Genomic DNA, 25,082 nt, shown 5'->3' on the forward strand with positions numbered 1-25,082 from the left:
GATTAAAATTGTACATAGCTATCGCTGGATCAACTGGAAATCTTTGCCTACATTCTTCCCTTCTTTGAAAAACATGGTTTATCTAACTACAGCAACAGAGCTTCACTTCCTCTGATCCCCAACTATAGATTAAAGGCAAAAGAGAGCAGTAGAACCAGGTAATCTTGCAGTCTTTGACCATGTATAGCTCAGCTGACTTCTCTGTGGGTCTATGTTCATTATACATAGTTCTTCTACCTAAAGATCTATTAAAACATAAATGCATGTGCACGTGCGTGTGTGTGCATGCGCACACACACACACACACACACCCCTATACAGAAGTACTGAAGTGTGTGGGTGTGTTGAGTCATGTCATGTCTGCACTAGTCTTCCCATTCGTTCAGTGAACCTATACTGATAGCTTTGATGAGCCAGACACTGTTACACATTGGGGATGAACAAATGAACATGATTTAGTCCTGAATTCTAATTCAGGATGAATTGGAGCTATAATTTTATGTGAGAGGGAAAAAAATCTACATGGAGAAACTTAGGGAAAAAAAAAGTAAATATAGTCATAGAAAGAATTACAAAGAATCATGGGAATCCTCAGAATGATCCCCTCACCTCTCCTGAGAGTGGAAATGGGGGAAATACTTCCCGGAGTACGTAGCACTTGGTCTTAGTCCAAAGAGCAAAGAGTCTCCTGAGAGGAGAAAGGGCATGCCAGGTAGACTAATCACGGACCTTCTGTCATATCCTCTTTAGGAGATGTTCAGAAGAGACCAGGAGAGAGTGCAGGCAGAGCACTGGCATGGTCACACCCACTTTTTCGTGTGATGGCTCATGGCTCCTGGTGTGGTGGATGTCAGGTGGACAGGTCAAGGCAAAATACTTGAACATCTACTCCCAGGATTATTACATAGAAGGATAAAAGGAGAAGACTGAGAAACAGTTAAGAGAAAATTCTTAAGCATTATGAAGACTTGAGGATTCAGTTCTATACTAAAAAATCTGGAAAACCTACTAACTTTTGGGCACTAGTCCTGGTGTTGTGTATTTAAACAAAAAAAAGTGTATTTAAAAAAAAAAGAGAAACAAAAACAAAAAAGCAGCTATTTCTCTTGGAACTTTATAATCTACTGCTACAGAAGGGATAATAGGCAATTTTTTTTTTAAGATTTTATTTATTTATTTGACAGAGAGAAATCACAAGTAGATGGAGAGGCAGGCAGAGAGAGAGAGAGAGAAGCAGGCTCCCTGCTGAGCAGAGAGCCCGATGCGGGACTCGATCCCAGGACCCTGAGATCATGACCTGAGCCAAAGGCAGTGGCTTAACCCACTGAGCCACACAGGCGCCCCGATAATAGGCAATTTTTAAGTGAATATACAACATTTATGTTCGTGATTAAGTGGACCATGAAAAAAAAAAGATTAATAAGGGGCATAGGAAGTAATGAAGTGGACGGATTGTTCATATCCAGTCTTTCTCTAACTTCTCTCAGAGAACCCACTGAAGGGAAGGGTAAAAGCCGTGCAATACAGAAAACAAAGCCCTGGATGCTTTTGTGCCCTGTTTTTAGACAAACTATCAGTGTGGTAAGAAACATAGTTGGAAATAACTCATCTCACTATACTACTTTTGGCACATGCTCTTTTGTTGTAAGAACTAGGTAATCTCAGTCAACCTCTGGCCTATTGTCCCACACTTGGGAAATACATTATATACTTTGGGATTAAACCATGATGGGGCTTAACAGGAAAAACTACTGACAGACATAAACAGAAATTCCTTATTTTTTAAAAAATAAAATCCAGTTTTACTATTAGTCCCCATAGTGCTGTTCCCAAAGTCAAACAGACTTGGCTGAGATTATCTGTGGTCTAAATCATCCATGGAATCTATGAGAATAGAGAATTGAGAATTTACTAGATGGTACTGCCCATGGCTCTATTTACCAGGGTCCACAAAGGAAACCTCAGCATGAGAAATAAAAATTACCCTCACGAAGAAATTTATGGTGTAATTCTGGGGAATTCTGGTTTAGGTCTTCAAGAGGCATATGGAAGACAAATCCATGTAAGAGCTTAAAAGGGCAAAGTCTGCTGTTCTTATTAGGACAGCCAGATTCCAGTTACCATTCTGTGCCCTCTTATACATGAAGTTAGAATTTTTCATAATGAGTGAACTCAGATTACAATACAAAACCAAACCAAACCAGTGTTTTTACTGGTGCTGTTAAGTTCACTCTCACCACCCTGCCTTGATAGATGGGGTGTCTCTCTTTCCTAGAGGTGACAAAATGAAGTATTGCCACTTACTCTTTTTAAAAATCTTTTCAAAGATATACTTAAATTATCTTAACACAAATATAAAGGCTATGTGTCTGTGGTAAATCTTGATCAAAGCACTATTTTCACTTTGTAAAAATCTTAGATCTTTCATAGCTTTTGCTGTTGCTCTGCAAATTGTGTTACATCTCTTCTTTCTCAAGGATGTACTGGTTTTTTAACCTGAAATAACTTTCTAACTTAAAAAGACATGAAAAATTACTGATCAGTGTGATATAAAAAAATGGCATTTACAATAAATTTGCCAACTTTATCTTAAAATTTTATTTAAAGACTACCTTTTCTCTTATTTCTTTATTGCTATCATCCTCTTTCAACCTAAAATCACATTTATAGCATGACTACTGCAATAATCTCCAACACACCCTTGCCCCTTTGAAGTCAATCTGTACATGGTATAGATTTTTAAAATAATTTTTTTAAAGAAAAAGTGATTTCAAGGAAAAAAGAAGGTCCTAAAATGATAAAAGGGTCAATACAGCAGAAGGATATAAAAATTGTAGAACAAGGTAGCACCTAGATATATCAAGAAAAACTTAGATATAAGGGGAGAATTATCCAGCAATACACTAATAAAAATTTTTAAAATCCAGGAATCCAGGCAGAAAATCAGTAAAGAAATATTGGCATTAGACTTGTTAGACAAAACAGACTTTATAGACATATACAGAACATTGCATCCAAAAGCAACACAACACACATTTTTCCTCAAGTGCACATAGAATATTCTCCAGGATAAATCATATGTTAGGCCACAATACAAGTTTTACTAAAAGAATACTGAAATCACATCAAGGATTTTTCTAAACACAACAATATAAAATTACAAGTTACAAGAAGAAAACTGGAAAATTGGCAAATATGTGAAAATTAGAGGATATGCTACTGAAAAACTAGTAGGTCAAAGAAGGAATAAAGAAAAATTTAAAAAAATACTCTGATTCAATGAAAGTGGAAATACCTACAGCAAAACTGAAGAGATGCAGCTCAAGCAGTTCTAAGAGGAAAGTTCATAGTGGCCAATGCCTATTTCAAGGAACACAAAAAACCTAATTACCTAATTTTACAACCCAAGAAATTAGAAAAAGAGCCAGTGAAGTCCGAAGTTAAAGGGAATGATATAACAAAGACCAGAGCAGACATAAATGAAATAGAGACTCAAAAGAGAACAGAAAAGATTAATGAAACCTAGAGCCAGTTCTTTGGAAAGATAAAATTAACAAACCTTTAACTACACTCACCAAGAAAAAGATAGGACTCAAAATAAGAAATGGAAGGGGAAACATAACTGGTATCACAGAAATACAAGGGATCTTAAGAGACTACTCTGAACATTTATATGCCAACAAATTGGACAATATATAAGAAATGAATAAATTTCTAGAAACACACAAACTACCAACACTGAATCACAAAGAAGTAGAAAGTCTGAACAGAAGAATTACTGGTAAGGAAATTGTATCAGTTATCAAAAACTTCCTAGCAAACAAAAGTTCAGGACCAGATGGTTTTATTGGTGAATTATTATTTTCTTATTTATTTATTTATTAGTTTATTTGAGAGAGAGTGAAAGAGAGCATGAGAGAGGAGAAGATCAGAGGAAGAAGCAGACTCCCCATGAAGCTGGGAGCCCTATGCGGAACTCAATCCCGGGACTCTGGAATCATGACCTGAGCTGAAGGCAGTTGCTTAACCAACTGAATGACCCAGGCACCCCCACTGGTGAATTCTATCCAACATTAAAATAATAATAATAATAAAACCAAAACCAAAACCAAAACAAAACAAAACAATGCTTCTCTAATTCTTTCAAAAAGAAAAGTGTACTATGGTGAGTGCTGTGAAGTGTGTAAACCTGGCGATTCACAGACCTGTACTCCTGGGGATAAAAATATATGTTTATAAAAAATAAAAAAGTTAAAAAAAAAAAAGACAGAAAAGGAGGGAAAACTTCCAAACTCATTTTACAAGGTCAGCATTACCCTGATATTAAATCCAGGTAAGGGCAACACATTTAAAAAACAAGCTAATATATCTCATGATCGTAGATGCAAAAAATCCTCAAAATATTAGCAAACTGAATTCAACAATAGAGTAAAAGGATCCTATACCATGATTAAGTCACACTTATTCCAGGAATGTCAGGATGGTTTAATATCCACATAGTCAATATAATACACCATATTAACAAAGCCAAAGATAAAAAACATATGATCATCTCAATAGATGAAAGAAAAATAAATAAAATATTTGACAGAATACAACATCCATTGAGGATCAAAACTCTCAACAGTGTGTGTGTAGAGAGAATGCATCTTAACATAATATAAGCCGTACATGACAAGCTCATTGCTACCATCATTCTTAATGATAAAAAGCTGGAAATTGTTCAAAGATCTGTAACAAGACAGGATGCTCACTCCTACTACTTTTATTTAACATAGTATTAGAATTCCTAGCCAGAGATAATAAGCACGAAATAAAAGGTATCCAAATTAGAAAGAAATAAAACTGTCACTATTTGCAGATGCAAGATTTTATGTATGGAACACTCTAAAGACTCAACACAAAAAATTGTTAAGAACTAGTAATTCTGGTGAATTTGCAGGATACAGAAATTCAATATACAGATCTATGATCAGTTGCATTTCTGTATATATACACACTATTATTGAACTACCAGAAAGAGAAACAATTCCATTTATAATTACATCTAAAGAATCAAAACCTAGGAATTTAACCAAGGGGATGAAAGACCTATAAACTGAAAACTGTGAAACACTGAAAAGAAATTGAAGAATAAATGGAAAAATATTTTGTGCTAATGGACCAGAATTGATATTACCATGTCCATACTAATCAAAAGAATCCACATATTTATTGCAATCTTTACCAAAATTCCAATGGCATTTTTCAAAGAAATAAAAAAGAAGTCCTAAAATTTCTATAGAACCACAAACATCCCAAATAGCCAAACTAATTTTGAGAAAGAGCAAAGCTAGAGATATCATGTCAAATATTAATGTCAAACTATACTACAAAACTAATCACAGTACTATGATCTTGGCATTAGAAGCAGACTCATCTATCAATGTAACAGAATAGGTAGCCCAGAAATAAACCAACACCTATACAGTTAATTTATGACAAAGGAACCAAGAATATACTATGGAGTAAGTATAGTCTGTAATAAATACTGTTGGGAAAACTGTACAGCCACATGAAAAGAATAAAACTGGACTACTATTTTAAAGCTACACAAAAATTAACTCAAAATGCAATAAATACTTAAATAGGTAATACCTGGAAACATAAAACTCCTAGCAGAAAATAGGTGGTAAGTTTCAATAAATCAGTCTTTGCAATAATCTTTTAGGATTTGACACAAGAAGCAAAAGCAATAGAAGCAAAAATAAACTACAGGGACTATATCAAACTAAAAAGACTTCTGTCAAGCAAAGGAAATGATCAACAAAATGGAAGGAACTTATAGAAAGGAAGAAAGTATTTGCAAGTCATATCTGATAGGAGGTTAATAACCAAAATAAAGAATTCATACAACTCAGTAAAAAACAAAAAAAACCCAAAACACACACACACACACACACACACACACACAGAAAAAGGAAAAGAATGGAAGTTGGTGCAGCCACTTTGGAAAACTGTGAAGATTCCTTAAGAAATTAAAAAAAGAGCTACCCTATGACCTTGCAATCTTGCAACTGCACTACTAGGTATTTACCCCAAAGATACAGATGTAGTGAAAAGAGGGGCCATCTGTACCCCAATGTTCATAGTAGCAATGGCCACAATCACCAAACTGTGGAAAAATGCCCTTCAACAGAAAAATGGATAAAGAAGATATGGTCCATATGTACAATGCAGTATTCTGCCTCCCTGAGAAAGGATGAATACCCAACTTTTTTTTTTTTTTATCAACATGGACAGGACTGAAAGAGATGATGCTAAGTGAAATAAGTCAAGGAGAGAGAGAGAGAGAGAGAGAGAGTCAATTATCATATGGTTTCATTTACTTGTGGAACATAAGACATAACACAGAGGACATTGGAAGATGGAGAGAAATGAGCTGGGGGAAATTGGAGGGGGAGACAAACCATAAGAGACTGTGGACTCTGAGAAACAAACTGAGGGTTTTAGAGGGGAGGAGGATGGGAGGTTGGGTGAGCCTGGTGGTGGTTATTAAGGAGGGCACGTATTGCATAGAGCACTGGGTGTGGTGCAAACATAGTGAATTTTGGAACACTGAAAAAAAAATAAAATTAAATTTTAAAAAAATCCAAAAAACCCAAATTAGGAAGTGGGCAGAAGATCTGAATAGACTTTCAGACAGATAGATGGCGAACAAATACAAGAAAAGATACTCAACATCACTCATTATCTAGATGTAAATTGTAGCCACAACAAGAAATCACCTCGCATCTCTTAGAATGGCTATTATAAAAACAAAAACAAAACAAAACAAAAAAAAGAATGGCTATTATCAAAAAGATAAGAAATAACAAGTATTGGCAAGTATGTGGAGAAAGAATACTTGTTCACTGTTGGTGAGAATGTAAACTGGTTCAGGCATTATTGGAAACAGTATAAGTGGTTCTCAGGAAATTAAAAATAGAACTATCAATGATTCAGCAATTCCACTTCCAGTTATTTATCTGGGAAAAAAAAGAAAACACTAACTTCAAAAGATATGTGTGCCTCATGTTCACTGAAGACTTATTTCCAATAGCAAAACAACAGAAGTATCCACTGACAGTAGATAAATAAAACACAATGGAAAGGTACAACAGAGTATCACCTAGCATAATAAGAAAAAAAAAAAATCTTGCTATTTGTGACAACACAGATGGACCTTGAGGGCATTATACTAAGTGAAGTAAGACAGAGAGAAGGACAAATACTGTATGAGCTCACTTATATGTGTGTGTGGCAGGGGGACTACCACCACCAGTGATGAACACACACACACAACTCAACTCATAGACATAGGAAACAGACTCGTGGTGGTCAAAGGTAGGGAATTGGTAGTGGGCAAAATAGGTAAAAAGGTACAAACTTCCAGGTCTAAGTAAGTCATGGGGATGTAATATACAATAGATTATTAACTGTTTTGTACATTAGAAAGTTCTAAGTCTTAAAACATCACAATTGTAACTATGTATGTTAATTGATGTTAGACTTAATTGCTCCAATTTTACCATATATATAAACACTGAATCATTATGCTGTATGCCTCAAACTAACCTCTTGTATGTCAATAAAAATATTTTTTTATTTTTTTTTAAAGATTTTATTTATTCATCAGAGAGAGAGGGAGAGAGAGTGAGCACAGGCAGACAGAATGGCAGGCAGAGTCAGAGGGAGGAGCAGGCTCCCTGCCGAGCAAGGAGCCCGATGTGGGACTCGATCCCAGGATGCTGGGATCATGACCTGAGCCGAAGGCAGCTGCTTAACCAGCTGAGCCACCCAGGCGTCCCTCAATAAAAATATTTTTTAAAGCTTGAATTATATTACCTCCTTTTCTTTTCACATATGATTGTATTAAATTAGATCCATACTCCTTGCTTTGTCCCCCAAGATTCTGCCTACTTGTTCAACCTCATTTCACAGAATTCTCTCACTCCCAATAGTAAACCACAGAGCTTCCTTTGTTTTGCTGGCAGAACTTCTTTCATATTTTACTCCTTTACTCCTTAGAACATGCTTATTCCACTTCCTGAAATGATCTCGTATATACTTTTCATGTGGTGGCTTCTTTCTCCTACTTCTTTCTTGTACTTCAAATTTTTGTCACTTCAGCAATGACAGTCTCTTCCACAAACAGTGTTGGGAAACGAAACAGTAACATGCAAAAGAATGAAACTGGACTATGAATACCCAACTTTTCTATCAACATGGACAAGACTGGAAGAGATTATGCTGAGTGAAAGAAGTCAAGCAGAGAGAGTTAATTATATGGTTTCACTTATTTGTGGAGCATAAGAAATAACACAGAAGACGTGGGGAGATGGACAGAAGAAGGGAGTTGAGGGAAATTGGAGGGGGAGATGAACCATGAGAGACTATGGACTCTGAAAAATAATCTGAGGGTGATGAAGGCGCAGGGGGGGTGGGAGGTTGGGGGATCCTGGTGGTGGGTATTCTGGAGGGCATGCATTGCATGGAGCACTGGGTGTGGTGCATAAACAATGAATTCTGTTACACTGAAAAGAAATTAAATTAAAAAACTGAAAAAAAAAAAGAATGAAACTAGACCATGAACTTACACCATACACAAAAAAATTCAAAATGGATTAAAGACCTAAATGTGAGACCTGAAACAATAAAAGCCTAGAGGAGAACACAGACAGTAATTTCTTTGACATTGGCCACAGAAACTTCTTTCTAGCGATGTCTCCTGATAGAGGGGAAACAAAAGCAAAAATAAACTATTGGGACTTCATCAAGGTAAAAAGCTTCTGCACTGTTAAGGAAATAACACTACTAAAAGCCACCTTCAGAATGGGAGAAGATATTTGCAAATGACATCTCTGATAAAGAGTTAGCATCCAAAATATAAAGAACTTCTAAAACACAGCATCCAAAAAATGAATAATCCAATTAAAAAATGGGCCAAAGACATGAAGAGACATCCAGATGGCTAAAAGATGCATGCAAAGATGCTCAACACCACTCACCATCAGGAAAATACAAATCAAAACTATGAGTTATAATCTCATACCTGTCAGAATGGCTAAAATGAACAACAGAAGACACAGGTGTTGGCAAGGATGTGGAGAGAGGGCAACCCCTCTTGCTATTGGTGGGAATGCAAACTGACACAGAGACTCTGGAAACCATACGGAGGTTCCTCAAAAAGATAAAAATAGAACTACCCTACAATCTGGCAATCCTACTACTAGGATATTTACCCAAAGAATACAAAAACACTAACTCGAAAGAATACATGCCCCCTGATGTTTATAGCAGCACTATCAACAATAGCCAAATTATAGAAGCAGTGCAAAGGTCCATGAATTCATGAATGGATAAGGACGATGTGGTATGCATGTATATGTATATATATATGTATGATGGAATGCTATTATTCCATTTGCAATGACTTGGATGGAGCTAGAGAATATTATGATAAGCAAAATCAGTCAGTCAGAGAAAGACCTACCACAGGACTTCATTCATATGTGGAATTTAAGAAACAAAGCAAGTGATTAAAGGTGGAAAAAAGGAGAGAGAGGGAGGCAAACCAAGGAATGCACTCTGAACAACAGAAAACACACTGCTAGTTACCAGAGAGGAGGTGCATGGGGTGGGGGGGAATGGGTTAAATAGACGATGGGGATTAAGGATTGTACTTGTAATGAGCACTGGGTACTGTATGGAAGTGTTAAAAAAAATCACTGTATTATGTACCCAAGAATAGTATTACACTGTATGTTAACTGGAATTTAAGTAGAAACTTAAGGGGTGCTTGGGTGGCTCAGTTGGTTAAGCACCTGACTCTTGATTTTGGCTCAGGTCATCATCTTAGGGTTGTGAAACAGAGCCCCACACTGGGCTCTGCACTAAGATTCTCTCTACCCCTCTATCCCTCCATCCTCAGTGTGAGCACATGCTCACTTTGTTGCTAAGAAAAAAAAAAAAAAAAGGAAAAACTTAAAAAAAGGTAAAAGAAACTAGGATAGCTTTGGATTTGATCAGAACATTTAAAATTGGTGTGCAGAAGGAGAAGAATGGCAAAAAGTAGGCAGAGTTTAAAGAAACAAAAGCTGAGAACTTCCCAAACCTAAGGAAGGACTTATATATACATATCCAGGAAGCTGACAGAAGACTCTATTATCTTGTTGGGGACCGCCTCCAGCCGGGAAAGTCCCCGCCATTAAAAGATGGCGCTTGGCTCACTGCCAGCAAAATACGCTGCAAGTAAACAACGAATGTTCTGGTGAAGCCCGCCTAAAGGAGGACATAGTCATTGGCTGTTTCAAATTTAATCAGCATAGTAACAGGACTCTCATTGGCTCTCCCCATTGCTCGGCCCCTTATTGGTCACCCTGCTTGCTGATTGGTCATGTAAACGTATATAAGTGTGTAGACTTGCGGAAATAAAGGGAGAGAAGATACACCAGAACCAGGGCTTCTTGTCATCCTTGCAGGTCGAGGGCGGCAAATGGTGCCAAAACCCGGGAACCGTTAACGAGTAAGGAAACCTTGCAAGGAGAAAAACCGCAGGTAAGCGGGGAAGGGACCACAATTAAAGTGGTGGGAATCTTGTACAAGAAGCGGTGTGGCCATAGAGCCGGGATTTTCTTCCGCGGTAAAGCCGGGAGTAAAGGCCACGTTCACAAATTTATTTAGAAGAAAATTCTGGCCAGAGAAGTTTTAGGAAAGTTCACTGATTATAGTGACGATTGCAATGTAAGCTCACTGGTGTTAGTGACGATCTTGAGAAAGTTCACTGATTATAGTGACGATTGTAACGTAAGCTCACTGGTGTTAGTGACGATCTTGAGAAAGCTCACTGTTTTAGTGAGGATAGCAGACTAGTCTTTTCTTTCAAAAGTGGGAATTCCGCTGTAAAGTGGGGAGTAAAGGTCGACTGAAGTATATGCGTGTAGTGTCTTTAATGTCTTTAACGTCCGCGTCTGTTGTCTGTGTGTTCATAATGGGATCTGAAGTATCTAAAGTGCGGTTGGAAGGGTCATTAAAAGACCAGCTGAAAGCCAATGGAACTCCACTAAAAGCAAAAACTGCTCAGGCCTTTTTGAATACAGTGGAAAAGGCGGCTCCATGGTTCCTAGATGAAGGCTTGCTAAACATACCTCAGTGGGACCACCTGTGATCCAGGGTTTGGCCCATGTGAAACCTATTAATGCCTCGGGGCCATATCAACCTTTCAACTTGCGCAGGTGCTCCAATAACAGGGTATGGCCACTGGAGTGGTCTGGATGTCAGAGTACCTTGCGATCAGTTTAAATGCATAGCTTTACATTCACTCCACAATCTTTCCCAGTGCTGGAATGTCACAGCCTTCAAGCTGGCTGTGATTATGTGTATCCCTACCCATGTTCCTATCCCAGTTTCCATTCCAGATGACAAGTTACCGGTGGTGCTATCCAGAAAGAAGAGAGATTTTGGTATCACAGCCGCCGTTGTGACAGCATTGGCTATATCTACAGCAGCTGCCACGGCAGCAGCAGTCTCGCTTGCTGTAACTATACCCACTGCAGAAGCTGTGAACACCCTTGCAGAAGGAATGGTGGCTGCCCTTCAAACACAGACTCAGATCAATGCACATCTGTAAGCAGGAATCCTGATAGTCAACCAGAGAGTGGATTTGGTTCAAGAACAAGTGGACATATTGGGGGCCCTATTAGGACTGGGATGTATAGCACCCTTCCCGACAATTTGTGTAACTCCCATAGCCTATACTAATATGAGTGACTTATGTTCCAGTTCACCAAACAATGGACTGGCACAATTGGTCTTCTTGTCCTCCTCCTTAATGGCATTCTGCTTCTATTCAGAAAAGTTCGCCAATGGAGAACACAGCAGTGAGAGCAGAGCCGAGCTATAGTACAAGCCCTTATGTCAATAGAGGCTGGGACATCTCCCCAGATATGGCTAAGCATGCTAGATCAGTAGCCAAAGACGGGTAAGATCAGTAGAGAAACATACCAACCTAAGACAGGACAGAGATCATCGATATCTTGTGTCTGATGACGGGTAAGGATGTTTTCTGCTACTGATGACCTAAGACAGGCACGATCTCTGCCATAAAACAAAAAAGGGGGAGATGTCGGGGACCACCTCCAGCCAGGAAAGTCCCCGCCATTAAAAGATGGCGCTTGGCTCACTGCCAGCAAAATACGCTGCAAGTAAACAACGAACGTTCTGGTGAAGCTCGCCTAAAGGAGGACATAGTCATTGGCTGTTTCAAATTAATCAGCATAGTAACAGGACTCTCATTGGCTCTCCCCATTGCTTGGCCCCTTATTGGTCACCCTGCTTCCTGATTGGTCATGTAAACGTATATAAGTGTGTAGACTTGCGGAAATAAAGGGAGAGAAGATACATCAGAACCAGGGCTTCTTGTCGTCCTTGCGGGTTGAGGGTGACATTATCTCAATGCAAAAAATACATTTTCCAAGAAACATTATATTGGAAGTGTCAAAAAAAAATTAGTAAGTCAATGGTAAAGAATCTGAAAGACAACCAGGGGAAAGAAGTTACTTAAAGAACCCCCTTTAGGCCATCAACAGATTTCTCAGCAGAAAGTCTACAGGTCAGGAGAGAATAGAGGACACACAGATGACATACAAAAGATGACACACAAGATGACACAAAAGACATACTCAATAGATGACACACAAGATGACATACTGAAAGATAAAAACTGTTAGCCAAGAACATGTGAGCCGCAAGTTATCTTTCAGACAGGAGGGAGAAATAAAGGCTTTCTCAAACTAAGAAAAGTTGAGGGAGTTCACCACCAACAGACTCGCAAAAAGTGCTGAAAGGGATTCAAGGTGGGATGAAAAGACACTAATCAGAGAGAGGAAAACATATCAAAGTGCAGAACAGTTTGATAAAGTTGAAAAATAGAAAGCAAACTCTGCTAGAATGCGTCTTAACCACTAAACTACAGTATAAAAGTTAAAAATTATTAAAAATCATCATAGTGACTACAATTTGTTGAAGAGCACAAAGGCATAAATCATAAAAGAGGTAAACTGTGACATCAGATATATACAAAGGAGGGATGACAGGTAGAGAATCTATAGGCAAATCGAGATTAGTTATCAACACGAAATGGACAGTATTATCTGTGAGAAGTTTTAAGTAAGCTTCGTCGTAACTGTCAAGCAAAAATCTGGAGTACATTAATCAAAATAAAAAAGGGGGAGACAGAGTATATCACTGTGGAAAAGTACCAATTTACAAGGGTAGGCAGAAAAAGGAAAAATACCCTCGAGATACACAACAAGAAGGCAAATAATAAAATGGCAGTGGTAAGTCCTTACATATCAATAATTACTCTAAGTATAAATGGGTTGAATTCACCAATCAAAAGGTACAGAATGGCTGGATAGAAAAACAAGACAATCATATGATACATACAGGAGACTCATGTCACCTTTAAAGACACTCATACACTCAAATTTTGAAGGGACAGAAGAATATATCTCATGCAAGTAGAAACCAAAATAAAGTAGGAATAGCAATACTTTGAAAAAATAGACTCCAGGCCAAAAAACAAAAACAAGAAATAAGAAACCAAGATTATTTAATAAAGGAGTCAATATATCAAGATGTAATATTCATAAATGCATACACATCCATTATCAGAGCCCCTAACTGTATTAAGTAAATACAAACAAATGTGAAGAGAGATATAGACAATTATATAAAAACAGTAGGGGAGGGGCGCCTGGGTGGCTCAGTGGGTTAAAGCCTCTGCCTTCGGCTCAGGTCATGATCCCAGGGTCCTGGGATTGAGCCCCACATTGGGCTCTCTGCTCAGCAGGGAGCCTGCTTCCTCCTCTCTCTCTGCCTGCCTCTCTGCCTACTTGTGATCTCTGTCTGTCAAATAAATAAAATCTTTAAAAAAACAAAAACAAAAAACAGTAGGGGAGTTCAATACCACACTGTCAGTAATGGATAGATCACCTGAATAGGGGAAAAAAAACAAACCAAGGAAATGCTATAATTGAACTGTATTTTAAACCAAATAGACTTGACATATATAAAACATTCCATCTAACAGAATAATATAGTTTCCTCAAGAAAAACTGAAAGGTTTCCTTTTAAGAACAGGAAAAGACAAAATTGCCCACTCTCACCTCTCTTATTCGATACAGTACTAGAAGTCCTAACTGGAGAAATTAAATAAGACCAAAAAATGGCATCCAAATCAGAAAGAAAGAAGTAAAATTGTCACTATTTGCAGTTGATAATTTGTGTATAGAAAATGTCAAAGACTCGGCCAAAAAACTATTGAAGTTAAGCAATTTCAGTAAAATTTCAAGATATAAAAAAAATCAACATACAGAAATCATTTATGTTACTATACACTAATTATGAAGCATCTGAAATATAAAACTATCCCATTTGCCATAGCACCAAAATAAATAGTAATAAATTTAACCAAGTGAAAGATCTATACAATGAAATCTATAAAACTTACTTGAAAAAAATGGAAGTAGATACAACATATGGAAAAAAAAAAACCTGTGTTCATGGTTTTGAAGCATTTTGTTAAAATATCCATGCTACCTAAAGCCTTCTATAGAATCAATAGAATCAATGTAATCTGTCAAAATTCAAATGTCATTCTTCACATAAAGAGAGAAATTGAACTACCAAGGACCTCAAATAGCCAAAGCATTCCTAAGGAAGAACAAATATGGGAATGTCACATTTCTTGATTTTAAATTATACTACAAAGTTATTGGAATAAAAACAGAATTATTATTGGCATAAAAATGAAACACAGATCAATGAAACAGAATTAGGAGCTCAGAATAAATCCATGCATTTTTTCCTCAAGAATTTTGATGGATTCCTATCTCACAGGTCTTTCACCTATTTAGAGTTTATCTTTGTGAATGGTTTAAAAGAATGGTTGAGTTTCATTTTTCTGTATATAGCTGTCCAATTTTCCCAGCAACATTTATTGTAAAGACTTTTCCACTGCATATTCTTTCCTGCTTTGAGCTGAGACGTCCTTCAACGGATAAATGGATATAGTCCATATATACAATGGAATATTACTCAGCCATCAGAAAGAATGAATACCCAATATTTACGTCAATATGGATGGAACTGGAGGAGATTATGCTAAATGAAAAATCAAACAGAAACAATAATCGTATGGTTTCACTTATTTGTGGAACATAAGAATAGCATGGAGGACATTAGGAGAAGTAAGGGGAAAGTGAAGGAGGGAAATCAGAGACAACCATTAGAGACTATGGACTCCAGGAAACAAACTGAGGGTTTCAGAAGGGAGGAGGATGGGGGGATGGGTGAGCCCAGTGATGGGTATTAAGGAGGGCATGTATTGCATGGAGCACTGGGTGTTTGTTATATGCAAATAATGAATCATGGAACATTACATCAAAAACTAAGGATGTACTGTAATGTGACATACATAATTAACAATAAACAAACAAACAAACATGCATTTTCAGTGAACTAATACTTGATACGAGAAGAAATAAAACCTGATGGGGAAATGGTCTCTTCAAATGGTATTGGGAGAACAATGCAAAACAATAAAATTAGACCCCTGTTTTACAGCACTCCAAAAATTAACTCAAAATAGATCAAAGCCTTAAATAAAAAACCTGATACCAGAAATGTCCTAGAAAAAAATGTGGTAAAGAAGCTCTTTAACGCTGTTTTTGGTAATGTTTTTCACAGGTCACCAGAGCAAACAAAACAAAACAAAATAGGACTACATCAAACTTAAGCTTCTGCATAGCAAAGGAAACAATCAACAAAATGAAATGGCGACAGAGCTAATGAGAGAAATTTTTTGCCAACCATGTATCTGATAGCAGGTTAATACCCAAAATATATAAAGAACATTTTCAATCTAACTATGAAATAGGAAGAGAAACAGATAATTTCCCAAAGACATCCAAATGGCCAAGAGGTACAGGAAAAGATGCTCAACATAACTAACCATCAGGCAAATGCAACTCAAAACCATGGTGAAATAACACCATAACCATTAGAATGCTTTTAATTAAGAAAAGAAATAATGGGTGTTGAGGAGGATGTGAAGAAAAGGGAACTCTTGTACACTGTTGTGGGAATGTACATTTCCTCAACCACTATGTTAAACAATATTAAAGTTACTCAAAAATTAACCAATCCACTATGGGATACAACAATCTCACAGCTGGGTATATACCCAAAGGAAATGAAAATAGAGTACCCAAGAAATATATATACTCCCATGTTCATTGCAACATTTTTCACAATAGCCAAAATATGGAAAAAACTTAAGTGCCCATCAACAGATGAATGGATAAAAGAAGATGCAATCTATATTTGATAAAATATATCTCGTATTAAAAAATGAAACATTTGGCCAAAGGAATGATATCCTACCATTTATGACAATGTGGATAGACCCTGAGGACATTATAGCAAGTAAGGTAAGTTAAAGAAAGGCATGTACTGTAGGTCATCACTTATATGTGGAATTTAAAGAAGTCAAATTTGTAAAAACAGTAGAATGGTGGTTACCAGGAGATAAGGGATGGGGTGGAGCGGTTAGGACAGATATTATCAAACTGTTTAAATTTATAATGAGTAGTTCATAAGTACTAGAGATTTGATGCACGGTATAGTGAATACACACACCAATTTTGTATTATAATCAAACTTGCTAAACGACTGGTACTTAATTATTCCAACCACTAAGAAATAACTCTATAATGTGATAGTGATGCTAATTATCACGACAGTGCCAATCACTGCCATATGAATAATTAAACTGACATACTGTAACCTTAAATTTACACATTGGAAGTCAAATATATTTCAATTGGAAAAAGGAAAATCTAGTTTTGGAAAATGAACCAATAACATATATAAAAACCAAAAACAAAAATTAAAGTCAACCAGTTTTGGCTTCTATAAAATGGGTCCACAGCTTGCTTCTGGTGTGTATAATGTTTCTCTGAGTCAAGCTACTGAAGAAAATTTTATAGAGTAACCAAGGAAGCAGAGCCAATGATATCACCAATTAAAGGGTTATTAAGCCTTAGGGTGTGTTCACAAGATGATACAGGCAGATCTTGAACAGTTAATTCATTGACTATGAAGACAAACTGTCATTTACCTGACTTCTATAACAAATGAATTCAACTCACCATAATTATTATTGAGAAAGCTTATTAAAACAAATACTTTGATGATAGAGACCAAATCTTTTTTCCTCCTAGAGTTTGCCAAACATGAATTCTTTCATATGCTCTGTAAAATTCCTTACCATTTTAGTCTTACAAAAAAAAAAAATAAGTTACAAACTAGAGTTTGAAATTCATTATGTTCCATTGTAATCACTAATCTCAGCATCCCCTATCAACCTTCATCCCGACTAGATTGAGTCTCATTCTTTTCTCCATTCACCCCTCTTTCAAATTCTCCCAAGGTTCAAAAAGCGCAGTCTTCTTGATTAACAGCTCACAAAATTCTCCGCGATGGCTTTTTTCTACAGTTTTATTCTATTAGTTTGGGTATACTTATATAGTGCATTGCAAAACATTTTAAGTCAATGTTTCCATTGGCAATTTGTCAACTACCTTAGAAGAAATCCAAGGCCTGATGCTTTCTATGTGTATGATCAGAGCACCAAAGACCACCACAAAATATATTTTGTATTAAATACGGCTTTTCTAATGAAGTAAAGCAACTGCACTCATCCACAGTTAACTAAGTGGTCAATGGTAGAGTATAGAGTTAGGAGAGTCAAAGATCCAAAATAATCACATTCCAAATAATCAGTAAAATATGGACACATATATTCCAAATGCCTATATTTTATGAAAGGCAGTGTGTTATTAACAAAGGAAAACTGAAAGAAATATTATAGAACAAAGCTACTAATTCTAGACTTGGAAACACCTCCTGGGCTATATGTGTATGTTCCCATCTCCTTATGTTCCTCCTCATCCATTTCCTTACCAGAGCTGCTGCAGTGGGAGGGGTCAACAGGTCTTCCGTTTTTATCAGAGCAGCCTATTGCTCGAAAGCGCAGGCCTTTTCCACATTCTTTGCTGTCTCCTTGTACCCGATATCCTCGTTGAGACTCCCTTCTGCCTTCTGGAAGAATGCAATCTGACCAGTTTCCATAAGGCTGAGATATAAATACATCACAAGGGCACAGTTCTGTTTCTATGAGAGGGTACAGGTCAGAGTCCTGGCATTTCTCTTTCTTCCTGCTTTTCCCTGTTTCAAAAACAAAATAAAACAAAACATTGATATATTAATTTCCAATCTGTTTTGTTGAAAGTCACATTATTGTCTTTACTAATGTTTATTTACTAAACATCAAATAAAATATGGCCTTCCCCTGCCCTTCTCCACAACGCCCCCCCCCTTTTTTTTTCCTTGAAAGCAAATCCTAGCACAATGGAAACAATTCTCAAAGCAACTGTGAAATTAAAGTTAGTTTGAGGGGCGCCTGGGTGACTCAGTCTGTTAAACATCTGCCTTTGGCTGGGATCAAGCCCCACATCAGGCTCCTTGCTCAGCAAGAAGCCTGCTTCTCCCTTTCCCTCTGCTTAGTGCTCCCCCGGCTCATATACTCTGTCAAACAAAATAAAATAATAATAATAAAGATAATTTGGAAAAAATTTTAAAATGGTTTATATTGGATAGTGGCAAAAAAAAAAAAGAAACTAAAAGCTGTGTGCTACAGTGACTCAACAGCTGGAAAGTTTTTGTTTATATGATTTTCTCTATAACTTGTTGGTAAGAGCAAACAGATTACTTTGTTTTCCTGAAAATTAATGGTTTCCAGGGAAACCAACAAAACACTGGAAATAGTAACATCCTGTCATTTTGATGTGCATTTTTGGAAACAGTTTATTTATTCAAAGAACAAAATGATATCTCATCCAATGGCCCTGGAGTGAGGCTAGGTGCCACTCGGGGTGAGAGTGACAAAGTTGAACTTATTTTGGTCCTTGCCATCAGGCAGCTCACAAATGCTGACACAATAGAAGGAAATAAATGGTCAAATAATGTTGGGCAATTTAATCTGAGAAAAAGTTATGACTTCCACTTTGAAAGACTTTTTTAACCTAAGTATTCTAGAAGATGACTTTACCTTAACCAATTGACTTTGATGGAGCTTTTAGCTGTGAACCTGTCTTTGAGTAATGAGAATGCAGAATCATTTCCCATTGCTGAGTACTTGATAATCACATTTAATGGGATTTCAAGTCCGCATGTAACTTGATTCAACTTTCCTGCCAACACACTTCTGCTAGATTCCTAAACGTTTTCTAATAGATCTGATTATATTTTGTTTCATCATTAATAAGTCATCAGCTAGAGTCTTGGCTGGTTATAAAAAAATATGAAGTAGGCTGCTTTATTGGTCTTATTCCCAGTGTTTATAGGGGCTTTAGAAAAGCTTGATTCAAGCTGATGCATGGGATATTATCTCATTGTCAAAGAACTTATACACAATTTTATAGTTGTTGCCTGGATGACTGGCTCTATGGTCTGACATGTTGCTTATGGTCATAATAAATAATGATTCCTGCAGGGTCTGAAAGATGTTGCTGGAGCTTCAGCCATGCCACTCTCTCTCTCTGGGAGGATGTATTCACTTGCCTTTACCATTAGGAGCACTTAATGAGAAAATGTTTGAGAAACACAGTCTTTATGGCGGTGAGAATTTACTGGTTGAAAGATAGGTCTATGTGTGGTGACTGGTTTCTTCCTACCAAAACCCAACATATTGAAGTCTCTGGCGCTTCTTAAATATCTCCATCTCTACAATTTCTATTCTCTTCTCAACTCATTTAAGCCTGGATTCAGAGCCCACCTATTTCTTGACACTCTACTTACTACTGACAAAGTAATAAAACAAATGAAGCCCTGGAATGTCTCTCTACGTTACCCTTCAGGTTTAATCATTCAATGATTGTTCAGAATGTTGATTGATAACACCATCACTGTTGAAATAGTCTTCCCAAATTCCATTGTACCTTGTACCTTACCTCACCCCCGCAATCCCTCTGGGAGAATCACATTTATTTGTTACATTATTTCCCTTCTCTACATCTCTTACCTGATAGGCCTTCTCAGGGCACTGCCCTAGGTTCTCTTCTTTTCTGATCCGTCATCTTCACTCACAAGTTTAAAGGACCCTCTGTATCTCTTAAATTCTTATTACCTCCATTCTAGATTTCTAGCTCAAGCTTCTGAGCCACAGACTAGAACCTAAATGGCCTATCAAACTCAACCTGGAAAAATTCATACTTAACCTCTTCACACCTGGGCCTTGCTTTCTTCATCTTCATTTCCCAATTATATCAAGAAGACCAAGTCAAAATCTAAAATGCCACGTTTGAATTCTATTATACTATCTGCATCTATCTAATGACAAAGATCTATCATTTTAAATGACTATCTCTTGAATCAGTCCTTGTTTCCATTCTGACCAATACCACCCATATGTAGCCCATCTCCAAATCTCTTAAATCCCTGCAACACCTTCTTCCAGTATTTTATAGCCATTGTACTTTATATTCCCCCAGTCTTCTGCCCACACTGCAACTAGAAGCAGCTCACAAAGATGGAAATTCGATCACATCATTTATCTACTTAAAACTCCTCATTGACTTACCATATTTCATAGAATGAAGTCTAGACCCTCTGCTATGGTCATCAAGGCTCTGCGGTACCGAGACCATTAGGACCTGCCTCCTGTCTAAGTTGTGTCATTCTGCCTCGGGCATGTTACAAGCTAGACATACTGCACATCTTTCAGTTCCTAGAGATTACTCATTGGTTTCTGGCCTTTGCATTTTTTAATTATTTTTATTACCATAATGTATTATTTGCCCCAGGCGTATAGGTCTGTGAACCGTCATGCTTACACATCTCACAGCACTCACCATACCACATACCCTCCCCAGTGTCTGTAACACAACCACCCTCTCCCTACTGGCCTTTGCATTTCTTACGCCAAAAGCTATCTTAAGTTCCAACCTCCCTCCATGGTCTAGTTAATGTCTACTTGTCCTTGAAGTCCAAACTAATACATTACCCTTGCCAGAAAGCCATTCTTGAGACTCTTCATCTCAGGTATGTAAAAGGTACTCTTCTGTACTGTCCTTATTCTGCCTATCACAAACTGCCTTTCCAAGTATGTTCGCTCCCCGGTTTTTGGAATTTGTAATTATGCTACCTTAGATGGCAAAATGGACTTTGTATATGTGACTGGGATTATGGGCTTTGAGAGGAGATTATTCTGGATTATCTGGGTAGGTACAACCTAATCACAGGTCTTAAAATTAGAAAACCTTTCCTAAGAGATAGTCACACGTAATGTTACTGAACTTCAAGATGGAAGAAGAGTCATTAGCCAAGGAATATGGAAAGCCTCTAGAAGCTAGGGGGAAGGAAAAAAAAAAATACATTTTCCCCTAGAGCCTCCAGAAAGTCGTACAGTTCTACCAACATCTTGTTTTCAGTCTTGTGAAACTGAAGTTTGTTTTAGACCTACAGAACTAGGAGATCATATATTTGTGTTATTTTAAAGCCACTAAATTTGTGGTAATTTGTTACAGCAATAAGAATTTAATGTAGCACTAATACAACAGCTTTTGTCAGAAATTCTATATGGTGTTTTAATTGTAATAAAATCTCTATCTTCCATTATACTATAAACTCTTAAATTAGGATCATGTCTATTCCCTAGTAGTATTCCTAAGGCATAGCATGCATAAGTGGTCAAGAAAAATGTTCATTAACAAAGGAGATTTTAAAGATTGGGGTAGGGGGAAAAAGGAAGACAAAAGGAGTAAGTGAGAGCAAGAAAGAGGAGGAAGAAAAATATTCGTCTATATGGCAACCAAAAGTTGCTGGCAGAACAAGTATTCTGTATGAATATATGCACTCTCTGTATTTGGGATAACCTTAAATAGAGGACATCACTGTTTGAGGATGGATTTGAGTATGTTAATACAGAAATGGTTCTCAAGAAACAAATTATTAGTGGTTCTTTACTTTGATAACATAGTAAAAGAAAAAGAAAATCAGTATAAATCTTTGGATCAAGAACTACTTTACTACTAAAACACAAGTTAACAAACACACACACACAAAAACAACAACAATAGCAAAAAAAAAAAAAAAGATGGGGCACCTGAGTGGCTCACTGGGTTAAAGCCTCAGCCTTTGGCTCAGGTCATGATCCCAGAGTCCTGGGATCAAGTCTCGCATCAGGCTCTCTGCTCGGCAGGGAGCCTGCTTCCCTTCCTCTCTCTCTGACTGCCTCTCTGCCTACCTGTGATCTCTGTCAAATATATAAATAAAATCTTTAATGAAAAAAAAAAAAAGAAAGAAAAGAAAAAGAAAACCAATCCCTAATATAATTGTAAAGACATTCCCCCCCTTAAGTGAGATGGAAATTTATTACTTTTGTTTCAATAACATAGAACTATTAAATATGTTTTATTAAATATGTTTTATTTATCCAGTTATTTTGCATATTAATAACCTAAACCAATCTAGCAATAGATTATTTTCAGCACTTATAAACAACTGCTATAATTACCATTCAATCCAAAACCTGTGATGATATAGGTTAGGTACAACACTCAAGACATCCAGATACTGAACTGAAGTTTCACGTTAAAAATGGAAAAGAGAAAAACTCTAGATGGTCCTTTATTCCATGGAGTAGCTTGTATTTTTGTCTACATGCTTCTTTATGTGTCTGTATTAAAGAGAATCACAGTTTTATGGTCTAAGTCCACCTTTTACTACCATTCATGTAAGAGATTGAGTTTACCACCAAACTACATGTGAGAGAGTGAAATACATAGTACCACAACAATAAAAATGTCTTAAGTAAAAAATTTCCCCTGCCTACTGCACACTCAGTGTACAGAATTGTTGTTTCCCCCCACCCCACATCTCATGCGTTCCATGAAATTGACCAGTTGGTGTCTCCAAGACATGAAGACACACAGATCAATTACCCAGCAAAAAGCATAACCAATAATTTAGAAAAATTCTAAGTAATTTTTTTTTAGTAGGAGTAATTCTTGGGATAGAGTTTGGAGAAAAATGTACAATGGTTCTTTCTTTTTTTTTTTTTTTAATTTATTTATTTGACAGAGAGAGATCACAAGCAGGCAGAGAGGCAGGCAGAGAGAGAGGAGGAAGCAGGCTCCCCGCTGAGCAGAGAGCCCGATGCGGGGCTTGATCCGAGGACCCTGAGATCATGACCTGAGCTGAAGGCAGTGGCTTAACCACTGAGCCACCCAGGCGCCCCAAAACTTTTTTTTTTTTTTTTGGTTCTTTCAATATTTATGTAAAAAGTGTATTTTAAATAAGCCAAATGCTTACTTAGTTTTGACAGTTCAAAATAAACTGTACTAGTTCAATAAATATCTTAGGTTCTTCTATATTCCCATTGTCAACTTGCAGGTATAAAATACTATTAGTATACTCAAGAACGGAAAGCTGGCCAGTAATTAAAACCTTGTTTTCCCTCTAAAGGATATTCTCATCCCAAAGATGGAGAATTGCCAGGATGATGGCTTCTGAAGCCTCACACATGAACGTGCACACCAAGTTTTACTGTTGCTGGTGAACTTGAAATTACTCCTGTCAAACACATTCCACCCCGTTATATTCCCTAGAAGAACTTTTTTCTTCTTAGAAACACAAGCAGTGTTGCACAAAGTTATGTATTCATAGATTTTTGTAGAAGAGAACACAAAGTACAGCATATTTTTTGTTTCTATTTGATTATAGAGTTTACCTACTCATGAATGGGCTTCTGATTTGTGTGTAGAAACCCCGTTACAGGCTCTCATCGATTAAGTAAATCCATTAGAGTTAAATTTAAAACATAATCTTGTGAGCCATACATTCAAACAAGGGGAATTTGAAACCGAGAGAATTAGCTCTTGAACTTCTTATAATAACAAATGGTCTTCTGTGCTTAATTCTTCAATGTCAACAACAATTATATTATCCCAATGATTATTTTGGCATTTTTCCTTTGGGCCTTTATTACCTAAATTAAGTTTTCTGCATATTCAAATACAACTAAAAGAAACTGTGGGATATTTATCTAGCCAAGAAATACAATATACTATACTGCATCAATTATTTGTACATTATAGGCAAAAATTGCCCCAGCACCTTCATTCAACTATTAATTGCTTTTATATCCATTAAATTGCATGGATGTAAACAGAGCCAAAAAGACCACAAAAGCAGAACCTACATATATAATTTGACTTATATCTTACAACTAAAATTCTAAAATGTCAAATTGTTTATAAAGTAATGACAAAAGAGAATGATCTAGATTAGATCTGCCTATTGAGGCATTTTACACATCAGTCACTGCTTTCAGCCCTGCCAAGATCCTGGCATGACCACATACCAGAAATTTTGCCATTAACTACTCCAAAGTAGCAGGTGGCTATGTTGCCATTTACCACTGTAAAGGTTATAAAGCCATATAGAGAGGAACTTCACAGCTGTAGAATGGTTCACACCATTCATTTCACAAGTATTAATTTAGTACATATTATGTGCCAGGCATAGGTGCATTAGATGCATAGCATCAGGAAGGATAATTTTTGTGACCACTCTAAAGTCTATCAAGGGCTGAGAAAAGGAGAGACCCTATATAATTTCTAGTATTCCTGGAGTTTTCATTCTCTTTTGCAGGTTCAGAAGTGCATCCCTGTCTGAAGCTAAGAAATGAAAGGTATACCCTACCTGTAAGCTGTCGCCGTCGACTTCGGGTTGTTTCACAATTTGTGGAGCAGGGAGTAAACTTGGACCAAACCGTGAAGGTGCAGTCATCTCGACACGGGACTGTGCATTCTTGTACAAGGGGAGGCATGCCATTTGTCTGCTTGAGGCATTCCATCATTTCTGCCGACTGGTTATCATCAGAGACACAGGAGACCGCTTTAAAAAAAAAAATGAATTCCTTTGTTATTATTTTG

The 25,082-nt window shown here is 37.0% G+C and overlaps 1 protein-coding gene across 1 annotated transcript in view; it reads right to left on the minus strand.

The window, feature by feature from the left end:
- Positions 1 to 25,037, minus strand: part of LOC122902696 (thrombospondin type-1 domain-containing protein 7B-like) — a 60,018-nt gene extending 34,981 nt beyond the window's left edge. Inside the window, exons 1-2 of the mRNA XM_044242561.1 lie at positions 24,850 to 25,037; positions 18,049 to 18,312 (exon numbers count right to left, since the gene is read on the minus strand). Of these exons, the coding sequence (XP_044098496.1) occupies positions 18,049 to 18,312; positions 24,850 to 25,006 (421 nt within the window). The 5' untranslated portion in view covers positions 25,007 to 25,037. The remainder of the gene's footprint in view (positions 1 to 18,048; positions 18,313 to 24,849) is intronic.
- Positions 25,038 to 25,082: the final 45 nt, after the last annotated feature.

This window comes from Neovison vison, chromosome 3, assembly GCF_020171115.1.
Source record: "Neovison vison isolate M4711 chromosome 3, ASM_NN_V1, whole genome shotgun sequence".
Lineage (NCBI taxonomy): Eukaryota > Metazoa > Chordata > Mammalia > Carnivora > Mustelidae > Neogale > Neogale vison.